This window comes from Nicotiana tomentosiformis, chromosome 3, assembly GCF_000390325.3.
Source record: "Nicotiana tomentosiformis chromosome 3, ASM39032v3, whole genome shotgun sequence".
Classification (NCBI taxonomy): Eukaryota; Viridiplantae; Streptophyta; class Magnoliopsida; order Solanales; family Solanaceae; genus Nicotiana; species Nicotiana tomentosiformis.
Genome location: NC_090814.1, coordinates 96,388,697 through 96,403,172, shown reverse-complemented (window position 1 = coordinate 96,403,172; position 14,476 = coordinate 96,388,697). Strand labels below are relative to the sequence as shown.

At 35.0% G+C, this 14,476-nt stretch overlaps 1 protein-coding gene and 1 long non-coding RNA gene across 3 annotated transcripts; both read left to right on the top strand.

Annotated features, from left to right (window-relative positions):
• Nucleotides 1-3,888: 3,888 nt before the first annotated feature.
• Nucleotides 3,889-4,561, top strand: LOC104100266 (uncharacterized). The gene is made up of 2 exons (XR_687208.4): nt 3,889-4,086; nt 4,350-4,561. It is a non-coding gene; the product is annotated as an uncharacterized lncRNA (long non-coding RNA).
• A 1,395-nt stretch (nt 4,562-5,956) lies between these two features.
• On the top strand, nt 5,957-13,341 carry LOC104100265 (ERAD-associated E3 ubiquitin-protein ligase HRD1B-like). 2 transcript variants are annotated; one of them, XM_009607467.4, is made up of 8 exons: nt 5,957-6,143; nt 6,618-7,179; nt 8,117-8,293; nt 9,548-9,697; nt 9,782-9,975; nt 10,344-10,503; nt 12,053-12,293; nt 12,937-13,341. In XM_009607467.4, exons 2-8 carry the CDS (start codon nt 6,647-6,649, stop codon nt 13,066-13,068), a joined length of 1,587 nt encoding a protein of 528 aa, XP_009605762.1. In that variant the 5' UTR covers nt 5,957-6,143; nt 6,618-6,646; the 3' UTR covers nt 13,069-13,341. The 2 variants fall into 2 exon arrangements, with proteins under 2 accessions (XP_009605762.1, XP_009605761.1); XM_009607466.4 differs by having other exon boundaries at nt 5,960-6,143; nt 6,635-7,179.
• The last annotated feature ends 1,135 nt before the right edge of the window (nt 13,342-14,476 follow it).

The window sequence follows — 14,476 nt, the reverse complement described above, 5'->3', positions numbered from 1 at the left end:
TTGTTCTTAGATCATGTGGAAAATGCTAGACATGAATCTTAGTAAAAATATTATTTTTGTGAGCCTGCAATAGGACAAGATTCTCTTTAAAAAGTCAATGTGTTTTCTTACAAATGAATTTCTGTCCTCTATCATTGTATCTTTTTCTATTTATATGAAACATGTTCCTAGAAAACCCTAATAGTATATATGCAGAGAATATCCACTAGAAAATTCTCCTTTATGTCTTATCTTAGTACTAGACGTTCTAACTCTGCCAAATATGCTCAACCTCGACCTCCACCTTGATCCTCGGTGACTTCGCGACCTTGATCTTTGCTGACTCTTCGACCGCATCCTTCATTGCTTTGAAGCTACTTCGCCTCGAGGCCAATCTTTGTGGGGACCTTACTGATAACACGTGCTGGTCGACGATGGCTATAGTAATGCTGACGTGGCTTACCCATATCAAAGATATTTTTGGGTCCATACAATATTGTGGTCATATTTATAAGGAGGTGACATATTTTTGTTATGTAGAACACCCTTCTTATCATTTTGTTAAATTAGTAAGAAATAAAATAGGAAATAAGTATTTTGGGGCAGCCAACCTTTTTATCCTTATCTAAGTAATATATATCTATTTTGTAATACTACTTTCGACAAGCACCTCTCATTTCATTCTTTTATGACAATGAAACCCCAATCCTCTCTCCTTCTTATCTTTAGAGAGATTATACCAAAACACTCCGGGTTCTTCAACTAAGTCAACCATCAAGTATTGTTCTTGTTAAATCACAAGTTGTACCTTTCTATTGTGGTAAGCTACTAAATTATTATGAATATCTTTTTAGATTAATATCTTCTTAGTATTTTAAGTAGTAAATTAGCTTTGTTTCGTAAGTAGCACCCTCCCAAAGAGATTGCTATATGTTTTGGTATCAGAGCTTTAGGTTTGTGATTCTAGGACTATTGTTGTGTCTTGTTAGTGCACTTGTTTCTTGTTAACATGCTTCATTTCGTGTATTGCCTACATGCATCATGTAAATGTCCATAATGCAATGTGATCTCCTTTATGTGGGAATCAAGCTGTGACTTCTTATTCTAATAGACATATGAAATCCACTCGTAAGGGTTCTAATAACTCTTATGCCCAACCTCACTTACATAAAGGTGTGTGAGAATATTTTCATGATCTTAATTTTTCTCGTACTAGTGGATCCGAAGAGAGAAATAATCAGGGTGCAAGAGTTGGTTCACATCCTCATATAATTCATAGTACTCCTCCTACAAACCCTTATTTTTAACAAGTGGCTAATTTATTTTATCACTTGGCCGAAACAATGTCTAATCCTAATGAAGTGAACTTTGAGAAAATGAGAAAAAATGGGTGGAGTTGAGTTTGAAGGCACTGTTGATGCTACTGATGCTGAACAATGACTTAGAGGCATAGAGAGAGTATTTGAGTAATTTGAGTGTTCAAAAGCTGCCAAATTTAAGTATGCAATCTCACTGTTACAAATGGATGGGCAATTGTACCATGCCAAAGCAAAACCTCTGGTGCTTACTTGGGATGATTTTGTCAAATAATTCCATTGAGTATGTCTCACTTGCTTATCGTGACATAAAGAAAAATGAGTTTCTGGATTTAAAGCTAAAGGGTACATCTATTGTTGAATATCAACAAAAGTTTCTCAGGTTTTCTCGTTGTGCTGGAGGTATTATCGATGATGAAAAAGATAAGTGCAGGCGATTCGAATATGGTTTGAATGATTCTATCTGAAAGTCTATAGCGGTCCTTCAACATGAACATTTTTCACTTTATCTTCAGTTTGTTGCACAATCTCACGACCAACCAATTTTCTTTAACCAACTTCACTCCAACATAGAAGAGTTCCATTTCCTCCCATATAAAGCTTCATAAGGAGACATGCATATACTTGATTAGCAGCTATTATTGTTGGCAAATTCTATCAAGGCTAAGTGTTTATCCCAACTACCTTCAAACTCAATAATACACGCTCGAAGCATATATTTTCAAGATTTGCATTATCCTCCCAGACTCGCCGTATGTGTAAGGGTGGAAAGAAGTATGAAAATTCAATCTAGTACGTACACAAAGCTTCTTGCAAGCTTGCCCATAATTTGGATGTAAACCTCTGTTCTCGATCATAAATAATAGAAACATGAACCCCATGCAGCCTCACAATCTCGTTGATGCATAATTCTGCTAAGTGTTCAAGTGAGTACTCCATTATGATTACCAATAAACGAGCACTCTTGCTTAGCTTATCAACTATAACCCAAATTACATCATGATTTCTTTAAGTGCACGGAAGTCCAGAAACAAAGTCCATAGTTATCCTTTTTCATTTTCACTCTAGTATCGACAAGGATTGTAGCAAACCATCAAAGAATAATATTGGTGGAATGGTATGAAGAAAGACATTGCGGCACCTTTGTGAGGGTGCCACTAGTGCAGCTTTTAAGGATGCAGTTTCTACTTTTTTATTTTATTTTTGTATTCAGTACAATTTTTGGTGTTTAGACTTATGAGATTTACGGGACTTTCATGCTGTTTTTTATTTTTTTTAAAATCACATTTTCTATTAAACTTAAGAGCCTAAATCTGCTAAGTGTTTGAGGAGGACCAAAAATGTTAATTTTCGAATAATTTAGAGAACCAAAATTATTCAAGAGTATACTTAATGGATTTCTAATCTACTCCAAAATGCAAGGTATCTTTTTTTTTTTAAAATATTTCCCTCACATTACGAAAGTGAAAAATTACAAAGTGCAAAATTAATTTTGATATTAATTTCTATTGTCATTAATATTGCATTGAGATGCCTTGCAAATTGATAATTATAGTATAATTCATGTGCTACGGTTCGGAAAGTACGTGCCTCATCAGAATAGTGATATTTTCAACCGCATTTTTTATTTGTTTGTTAGGAATTGGATGGTCTATATGCTCATATATATAGGATGTTATTTCGGTAACTGATAATTTAGCCAATTTTGGCCTTTAGTCAAGAATCTCATTTTAAATGGTATACGCTTATACCTTGACTCGTTTTGAATTGCATGCGCTTATGCCTCCTAGAATTTATTCGCTAAGTGGGAGAGACATTGTGTTTCATTCCCTTGCTTGATTTCTAGCTAGTTCATTTTGTTAAATTATTTTATTTTCAAATAAAAACAAATGACATATGCTAATGGGTGTCAATTTGCATCATTTGTGTCATGTAAATATGAACAAATACCTTATCGCTTTATAAAAAAAAGTCTAATGACATGTAATTTGATAAAACACACAAAGGAGATGTATAATTATTTTTGTACCCTAAAAGTTATCACTTTTTAGGCAAAAAATCAATCTCATGCGAAAATAGAAGATAAAAATTATACATAATTATATTCAAATTACTATCTATTTTTTGTAGTTCTTTATTTGAAGTTCCTTTGATTAGGATAGACTTAAATATATATATATATATATATATATATATATATTGGAAAAATCTTAATTTTGAATGATGGAAGTATTTTGTAGAGTTGCCAATAGAAGACCATCCTTCTATAAAATAAGCACGAGAAGAAGAAAATAACTCATAAATGCAAAAAAAATAGTGTAATGTCACATGACTGGTGAGTTAGGGCTGTTTATTTGGATCAGATATCCGAAATCCGAATCGATCCGCTTAATTTTGCATTTCGGATATTTGTACTGGATATGGATTATGTTTTATAAAATTTTGAATTTTCGGATTGGATTCGAATTGGTATAATTTTAATTCGATCTGATCCGAAATCCGAAATTATATAGACCTATATACTAAAATTTTAGAGTTAGGGAGTATTTCACTTTTTCACAGCCCACTAACCCATCCCACTGCCCACTTATGTTAGGTTATAACTTATAACCTATAAGTTATATCGAACTACTCTCTCTCACATTTCTCTGTTTCGGCTTCCGCCTTTCTTCTACAAGAACAAGAGTCCAACACTCTCCAACTCCTTGTTCGACTTCCGCCTCCAAGAGTCTAACTCCTTGCTCGACTTCCGCCTCCCTTTTCTGTCAAGACCAAACTACTCGACGCGACGGTAAGACACTTCTTGTTTTGTGTATTTTTTTTTATTGAATTTTCATGCTGTCTTTTTCCAATTTTTCTGTGTATATGTATGTATCGATTTGGCTTTGCCACTAGTATCTTCGGATCGAGTCTTTGCTCGTCAATGAATTGATTTTTTAGCTGTAATTTGCAAAAATTATGGAAAATTTATTGCTTTATGTGCTCATTTGAGCTCCGTAATTTATCTTACTTCTTCTTTTTTTGAAATGCTCTTTGAATTGTTTGAAATTGCAGATTCTTGACTGGTTGTCTCACAATCCTACTGAAATTGAGAGCTACATTAGGTCTGGTTGTGTTGTCTTAAAAGTATATATGCGACTTCCCGAAAGTTGGAACTTGGAACTCTTTTGTGTAATATGTTAAAGAATTTTTGTTGATTCAGTTTATTAGATAATTGTGGGAATTTTGGTTTGTTTTATTTTGATATGAAGATTGTGTTTTGTTTATTACAATGAAAGACAATTTTTGCCTTTCAATGTAATTCATATTGTGGTTTGAAACGTTAAGCACCATTCTTATGTTTTTATTGATAAACACCAATCTTAGTGGGCGTTTGGATATAAGAATTGTAAAATTCCAAAATAGGGGGAAAAAATTTTCAAGTGAAAATGAAATTTAAAATTTAAAGTTATGTTTGGACATGAATATAATTTTGGGTTATTTTTGAAGTTTTGTGAGTGATTTGAGTGAAAATTTTGAAAAATAATTTTTTGAAGTTTTTTAAATTTTCGAAAATTTTCAAAATGCATCTTCAAGTGAAAATTGTAAATTTTATGAACAAACGCTGATTTTGAAAAAAAAATATATTTTTTTTTTGGAAAAAGGGAAAAAATTTCTTATGTCCAAACGGGCTCTATAGTGGCAAAAAACATAGAGCATTACGAAAAAGTGAGTATGATTGGCAATAAGCCATAATAACGCGAACAATCCGATCCGACAATCCGAAATATTTATCTGATCCAAAGTTTAAAATCTGATCCGATCCAATATTAATTCATATCGGATTCAGATTGCATTTTGTAAAATACGAAATTCGAATTCGAAATGTACTAAATTCGATCCGATCCGATCCGTGCACAACAATATCCATAATGATTCAGTTAAGCATGTGTATAGTCTCCCTTTGTTCGAGGGTTCACTAGATCAAAACTTATTTTTGGCATGCACCATTAACATGTAGTTTATTTTTTATCACCACAAATAACTTACACTCAAATAATTTTCTACTTGTTCACCACCAACAAATAACGCAAAATATTTCTCTTACTTAAAAAATGAGGTCTTTATCTAGCACGATGAGAATTATTATGACTTTTATTTTTTCTAGAATATGGTTTATTTTTAGTAGCATGAACAACTCTTTTTGCAGAGTATATTATAATAAGTATAATTTGAAACTCTCACAATTTTTTAAATACAATAATATACGGTACTGATATTCAATCTTCATACTTGATCTTTGGATTTTTAGAACTTTTTAATTGCCTTAATCATTTTTCAGTTTTTTATATCAAATTTCCCTATTTGTCGGCATTCGATTCTTACATAATTCATGTTTGTGCATACCTGATTGATCCATGGATATTTTAGAAATGGCTTATTCCTAAGTCAATTAATTGATTTTGATTCTTTATTGATTCAAAGGTCTTTTCCTTAATCTTTGGAAGTATTTTAAAAAAAATATTTTTTCACAAAGTACATGGGTTGTAAGTGTTTAGTTTTTTATGCAAAGAGTGTATTTGCAATCAAGTTCACATTACTAAGGATGTAAATGTTTATTTCAGAAATACAGGGTGTATCAAGAAAATAAATTCAGTTGAAAACCGATATGGTTACCGGATCGGGTCAGGTTGTGCGTTGTGAATTCACACGTGGCGAATAACAATTGGCTAAACCTCCCTCGATGACGCGGAAAACAAATTCCTTCCTCCTCCTCATCCACCTTCTCCCATGGCTATCAAACTTACGCTTTAGACGATTTCAAGGAATAGCTAAGGAATCGCCGCGAGGATACAGTAATTTTGACAGGTAAATATCTGCGATCTGAACGCATTTCGTAACCCTTAATTTGCTGTTTCTATGTCCAGTCAATCAATCAATCAACTACTGTCTATTCCAAACTGGTTCAGTCAACTAACCGAATCCTCTATATCCATTATTTTGCTCCATTCGCGTCCGGTTCATACAAAAATTAGTTAAGTGTTTTTGTTCTGATTCCAGAGGTAATTTAAATCTCAGAATCATAGTAAAAGGTCTGAAATCTGTTCCCTAATTCGTAAGTTTATTGTTTCCATTGCGCCATTAGGTTAGGATCATAGTATCCTGTGGAATCGATCTACACACATGCATTGTTTTGATATTTGGCCTTTTTTATAACCTAGGATGTAAATTAACGTGATGCTCTTTCATTTTTTAGCTTATAAAACCAAAAACCATCCCTTTTAACACTTGTAATTTATGGAGATAAATATATTCTCTTCTTTTATTTGATCTGGTTTAAAGCTTTTTGATATTGACAGGATTTAGAGAAGATGGTGAGGTTACAAACTTATGCGGGGCTTAGCATAATAGCTACACTGGCCGTTATTTATCATGCGTTTAATAGCAGAGGCCAATTTTACCCAGCAATGGTTTATTTATCAACGTCCAAGATCAGTCTGGTTCTTCTTCTTAACATGGGTCTTGCCCTCATGTGCATTTTGTGGCAGCTGACTAAGAAAATCTTCCTTGGTTCTCTTCGAGAGGCTGAGGTGGAGAGGCTGAACGAGCAGTCTTGGAGGGAACTCATGGAAATACTTTTTGCCATCACAATTTTCCGGCAAGACTTCTCAGTTATGTTTCTTGCAATGGTAACTGCACTCTTGCTTATCAAGGGCTTGCACTGGTTGGCTCAAAAGAGGGTTGAGTATATTGAAACAACCCCAACTGTTACTACGTTGTCCCACGTTCGCATAGTCTCCTTCTTGGGCTTTCTCCTCCTCATAGACAGTCTCTTCTTGTACGACTCTGTCAGCTATTTGATTCAGACAAGACAGGCATCTGTTTCTCTATTCTTTGCATTCGAGTAAGTCAAGCTCTTCTGACCCACTGTTGTTGCTCCCTTTTTTGCTTAATATGTGCTCCATGAGTCCCACTACTAGTTTGTGGTGATTTTACTACTGTGAGTGATATTCCAAGAGAAGAAGCTAAAGATGTTAGTAGTCTTACTACCTTACCTTTTCAAAAAATAAAAAAAGAGACGTTAGTAGTCTTATTAGATTGAGGGCCTCCATAGTCGTGTTTCATGCCTTACAAATCATTTGGTTGGAGCATGGGATTGTATCATGTTTATGTGTGCGCTGGCGCGTTAGCAAAGTTGACAGTAGGCTTTGGATCTAAGAGTGCTATTTTCTTTTACGCAGTTCCTACTTTGCTTATCTTCTAAGCTGATGCAAAATGCCGTGATTTCGGTATACTTATTAGTATTGCATTGTTAAAGCTCGTGTTTGTTAGAAACCTGATTTGACTATTGTAAGGGCTGGATGATGTCAAATCTCTTGGAATAGCAGTCTTATCTCATATGTCATGTAAACTACGTTACAAATCTTAATCAGGTAAAGATGTTAGTACACCCAAGTTTCAATCCTCTTTGCTAGGATTGATCTTTTATAATGTATATTTTAATGATGATTCACTGTTTGGTTGGAATCCTTTGGTTTTTTCATGCATGTACTAACATTGTTATATCCATGAATTCTATTAACACATGGCTGATCCGCGTATCGTTCTTAAGTTCTGGATCATAGCTTTCAGTATATACTCTCCAGATGTCAAGTTGAGGATCATCATGAGGGAACTTCAAGACTGTGGTTACTAAGTATTAGTATTTCTAGCTGTTGGAAATATGTTCTTGAACTTGATTACTTCTCGTATTCTTTTTCCTAACTGCAGTTTGATCATGTTAACTGTATCCTATATTCTTCTCCCTAATGAAGAGCAACTTCTTTTGGGTAATGATTCAGGTACATGATACTTGTGACAACAACTGTCTCAACTTTTGTAAAATATGTCTTCTACATAAGCGACATGCTTATGGAAGGACAATGGGAGAGGAAGCCTGTCTATACTTTCTACTTAGAACTTATCCGAGACTTGCTCCACTTGTCTCTGTACTTGTGCTTCTTCATGGTGATTTTCATGTAAGTCAAATTTAACTTCTATTTTGCTATTGATTTCTCTGCTCATAAAGTGTCTAGAGGTTTTTCTACCAACAGCAAAAAAAGAGTAATTATATAGAGGTGTATCTCTTCTGGATATAAAAAATTTCATCCTTCTCTTACATAAGTTTCTATTGTGATCAAGAGCAGCCATAGTTTCTTGTAGAAAGCTCCATCCATTTATTTGACTGCTTTCACTTCTTTTTTTTCCGTAAGGAAACATTTATTAGTCCATTCCATTTTCCTTATCTAGACATTTATTGATGATATCAGTTGCCAATTTTGTTGCAAAAAAGCTGCTCTCGTCTTATTATACTTAGTCTGACCAACACAAGATTTAGAATAGAGTTGAAAATATACAGAATTTGGGATTATAGTATTAATGAACCGAGAGCTATAAGTTTGGCCGCACACCAGCATTCATATAATTGGTTGTCGTCGCTGTGAACCAAATGAGCCACATTTATAGGTTTCCCTGAAACGATTTTTTTTCTTTTTTAAATTTTCTTACAGTCAAGTTTCTGGATCAATAGGCCCTGTTAGATCTCTCTGCACGTTCTGTGGCCGGCTTTGCCTATGTGTTGGAAGGAGTGCCGAGGATACATAATTTTTTGGCCACCCTAATGGAAGTTATCATTATTTTGTGATGATGAAATAGGTGACAGTGAAGCATGTTCATTTCTTCGATGTGCTTGGTACTTTCTGTTGGTAAACTGGTACTAAGATGAACCCACTTGAGTACATCATTTCTCTTTTTCCCCTGGAGGCTTTCCTCTTTTATGATAGGTTCTGAAACACATTATCGATTCATGTACGGTTGGGGACATTCTTTTTGGTAAAGAAATAAACCTTGCAGCTGCCAGCAGTTCACCATGTTCTTTTTTATCCTCTGCCTCTTTTATGAGGGACATTTAGAAATAGGGAAGCACAATGTTCCAAAACCTTACTAAGGTTCCTCAGGTAGACATAGTTACATAGTCAAGCTGGTGTGTGATACTTGTTGCTTGTTCTGCAGATCTGTATGCCTTTTGATAGAAGCGCTCATTCTTCTTTATCTATGTTGATGTTACTTTCAATTTTTTGACCCAGGCTTGTTTATTAAGCCTTTTTTTTTCTTTCGCTCCTGTTATTAGTACATTGAGACACCTCACTTGGTTTTTCTCATGTTACTTGTTCATCTCCGTTTCCTTTTCCTTGCTTAGCACTTATATTTTATTTGTTTCTTCTACTTTCTAGGAACTATGGCGTGCCCCTGCATTTGATTCGGGAGCTTTATGAGACATTCCGCAACTTCAAGATTCGAGTTGCCGATTACATACGCTATCGGAGGATCACTTCAAATATGAATGACCGTTTTCCAGATGCTACACCAGAAGAGCTCGATGTGTAAGTTGATCACTCATAGCATTTGTATATTTTTGGTTTCTTCGCAACTTTCTAATGTAATCAGTTACTTCTATGCTTATGCAGAAGTGATGCTACCTGCATCATATGTCGTGAGGAGATGACCACTGCTAAGAAACTTATTTGTGGGCATCTGTTTCATGTACATTGCCTCCGTTCATGGCTAGAGCGTCAACACACCTGTCCTACTTGCAGAGCCCTTGTTGTGCCAGCTGAAAATGGGACGAATGTGGTAGGATCACGACCAGATGCTCAACAAGGTATAAGTTTTTCCATTCATTGCTAATAATCTGTTTTCGAGCATCAAATTGTAGCATAAGTGCTGAAGTGTGAATCACATTAATAGCAGGCCGTCCAATGGCAGACTTCTGACTTTTGAGGACGGTTTTGAATTTTTTTTCCCGAGGTTTATACTTTGTTGTCACTATGATTGTTGGATTGTATGTCTAGTTTTTTTTTTTTTTTCGAGAAGTGAATGTATGTCTAGTTTTCGTATGCTAAGGATGACAGTCATGTCGGAAGAGCTAATCCAGAGATGGGACACTTTTATGTATATATGTTTTTTGTACAAATGGATGAATGTGGCACTTGTATATATTTTACTGAACCTTTGTTAATTCTCTCTCAGGCCCTGGATCAAGTGGTGCAAGTACATCTCAGAGTGCGCAGGCAAATACCGTGGCAAATAATAATGTTAGCCAACACCAGGCTAGACTCCAAGCTGCAGCAGCAGCAGCAGCAGTTTATCAGAAGTCCTTTGTTTACCCTTCTGTACCAACGCTAGCGTGGTATTGATTTTCTTATCTTTTATGTAGACACATTATTGATTATTTGCTTTGCATATTTTTAGACCTTTCCTCATCTTACAGATGTGAAAAGCTGAAGTATACCTGTCTATATTCCTTTTTCAGCCTACTAGTTAGCGATAAGTAAATTGAGGAACTTTACAAGCAGGTTAGATAGGATTTCATTATAGACACCAATAAGAGGGAGTTTCATCTTTGTTATACACTAAGTTGCGCGGACTCTTCGTTTTTGGTGCCGCACCCGTCTCGATACGGGGCGGGAGCGGGATACGTCCCGGATTCGGTCAACTAACTTCGGATATTTTGACATGAGTCCATCAACAAATTTGGGGGGAAATTGAGATTTTGATTTCTCAAAATTAAAAATAAAACAGATTTAAGACATGGAGATGGCATACCTTCAATATTGTAGTACTTTTGTCTCATAGCAATGCTTTGTGTTTCGGAAAAACCAGGAATTTAAGGGGTCGTGTTCTGAGTTCGGACTTCTGGTAGACAGTGACAGCGAGAGTTGGTGGAAGGCCTTGAATTGCTTTCTTTTTCTCTTTATATCTCTATTTTTTATAATTTTGAATTTTTTTAGCCGAATCCCCGCGCCCGTATCCATACCTGGATCCACACCCCCAAATCTTAAAATTTAAATTTTGCCGAATCCGACACTCAGATCCGTGTCCGTATCGGATGCCCGAGTCCGAGCAGCTTAGGTTATACATGCTTCGTTTAACAACATAAAGTTGTTATCACTTGGTAAAGGGTCCACTCTGTTGTGCACTTTATTACTGCACTGCTCTTTTACACAGAGCAGATCTATTTTGGTTTTTGTATTCTATGGATAAGTCAACTCCTGCTTTTTCTCTTTGCCCTTGCGTTGCCACTGGATGGCTATGTTCATTTCTTGTGCTTCTCAAATAAATATCTTTCTTAAAAAGAAAATTTTGTTAGCATATTACGTGGTACAGAAGTTATTATCTATACCTTTGTGCTTCTTTTTTCGTATTCCGATTTTTACAAAATTACAAAATTAACTTGTGCCTCTTACATGCTCCCCAAAGAACATTTAAAATAGATCCATTTTAAGTGTCGTCTTGGTATATGGAAAGTCAAATATAGTTCTGCTTGAGATGAATTGAGCATGAAATTGTGAATTTGCAAACAATGTCTCGCACTAGCATGCCTTCAGGGATTGTGATGTAATCACTAGTCTGATTGTGGGTCATTTCCGATTCACTCAATTGGGTCAGTTTCCTAGAAATTACTTGCTTGTCATGGACCCTCTATTAATAGCTGCTCATTTAGCTGTCCATGACTGTCAATGAGGTTGCCTTCAACTTGTAGTTCTTTGTTCTGCGATAGAAACTAATGGTTGATGCAGAATGAGGTGGAAGGTGGCTGCTTCAAGTTCAACTTTTTGACAATGCACCCCCCTTCCTGTTTTCTTTCTTTCTGTTTTGGCAGTTGAAGATGGAGTCTGTATTTTAGTAAGTTTCATAACTGTTGGAAGGAAATTGAAACAATGGGGTCTTGCTTGCAGGTCTCCTGGATATGCTCCAGTTCCTCCGTACTATTGTCCAACAGGCAGTTCTGTCAATGTGCACCCAGATGGGGAGCGGGCATCGAATGAACAGTCACCGCAACATCAGTTAGCAAATATGCCCTTTGCTCAATATCCACAATGTGGTTTCCTCCCTTTTCAGTATCCTGGTGCTAACAACCTTAGTATTCCAAATGCTCAACTTGAGGCCCATAAGATACTTTTACAGCAACAAATTGAGGTATTAAAGTTTCTTTGCTTGATTGGTAACATTTTCTATATGCCTCTATTATACATTTGGTATTGCTCTGTAAAAGAGCAGGTAAATTCCAATGCACAAATCAATTCTACATGCGTGGAACTTGAAGTGTGGTCTTTTCTTCAATTCTACTCACCTATGTTTGTTTAGAGTTATGAAGTTATTGAAATAATCTTATGCTCCTTTGTCAATTCTACTCACATTTGTTTGTGTAAATTATTTCCTTTCTTTGTTCTCTAAGTAATTTATAGCTCACATGGCTCCTGTTTGGTATTTATGATTCATTCGATTCATTAGTTTGTTTGTGGACAATGATCTCTAGATAGAGTTCATTAACAGTCTGGATTGGAATGTTAATCTGGGATTTTGTTACTATTTTTAGACAATTGCAAGCTTTGCTTTATTTGTTATCTTATCATTTTTCTTGTTTTGGGGGGGGGCTAATAGGTGGATGAGATATATGAATCATGCACATGGCTGCTTTATAGTGGACCGGATTCTTATGTTGGATGATTGTTTTTTCTTACCTTCTCTCTATTTTTCTGTAATGCTTTTGTTTATTCTCTCATGGAGAGCTTAATTCTCATTCAATTATGCCGCTGTTGTACACTGTATTTATGATCAGGTTCTGCAAAACCAGCTCAAGCTTTTAGAGAATCCAAACACACAGAAACCAGCAGATGCTTTAGGAATTTCTGATAGTAAGGGAAAAACAATTTCGTCAGAGAACTCCCAAGGACAAAGCGAAGGTGCATAAATGTGAAGCTAGCACAACTGTATATTTGTCGTAAGTGCAGACTGAAGTTTGGACGTACAGTTAGAAATAGCAATTGAACAATGGAATTTACAAGAGGTTCTGTAAGTTGTATAAGTGTTGTATTTTAGTTCAGCAACTGACTACTTTTGTCTTCTGATAGGATTTCTTCTTGAGCATCTCAAAAATCTTGTACTCCTTTTGAGTTTTAACTTCACTTATTATATGCTACACCCAATTTTCCTTAAATAAACTTCACACTCTTGTTCTTTCTCATTCTTCTTCTTTAGTTTTTTCCCTTATGTGAGACATTTCAGGGGAAATAACAATTTTGTTATTCTTTTATAACTCACACAATGGGAATATATAGCAGTTTATCTGCCAGAGCTTAGACTATATGATTTTGCTCTTTCCCATACAATAGAATAGGAAAAACACTTGATAACAAAGCACTTACTTAGGACTGCACGTGAATTAGCATTTATGGAAAAAGATGACAGTATTAGGAATACAAATACAAGCAAAAAACAGTTTAACTGAAATGTTCTACTATCTGATTTAATTTGTATGATATTCTATATGTTTTTAACGTTTTTGAAACGTTTGGCCCTATTATTTATAATTTTCAGATTTGGAACTTTACGTAATATCTTTATACCAAACTAACATTTCGACCATTGTGTTAATATCTTTATTCTATTGTTACCAAACATAATATAAAGTCAAAACTAACGTATTGTCTATAAAATGTATCCCCTTGTTCAATAAAATGTGATGAATAGAATATTGTCTATGTGAAAATGAGGGTATACTACAAACACTAATAAAGAATAGAATACTAAGGATTTGTTTTGGTAATAACTGCGAAATATTACCATACAAAAACAAAAATTTAATACACCTAGAGAGCACCTCTCGATCACCTTCTAGGAAGAGTATTATGTCGATATAATAGAATACCATCAGTACTAAAAAGAGGAATTTTCTAAATCACTACAATTTAGAGCCTAATTATCATATGCACCTACAGTTTGTCTAATTATCATCTATAGTTATTGTTTAGTTGTTACCGGTTTGTATCACTTGTATTCAGACGCGCAACGAGTATAGCTTATATCAACTGTATTCCTTCGCGCACGAATACAATCTGTATCAACGAACACAACCTATATCAAATGTATTCTTTCACGCAATGAATATAACATGTATCGAATGAACACAATTTGTATTAACCTTATGTGTTCACGTAACGAATAAAACCAAGGCAAAATACAGGAGTGTGTACAAAGAATATTGTATTCGGGGTGGTTTAACAAATTGAGCTAAGAGAGCTTGTTGCTCTATTAATTCAGTTCAAAACAATTGATCTCTTGTTTCAGTATTATAGGTAGATTTGCTATAAAGATCAAAT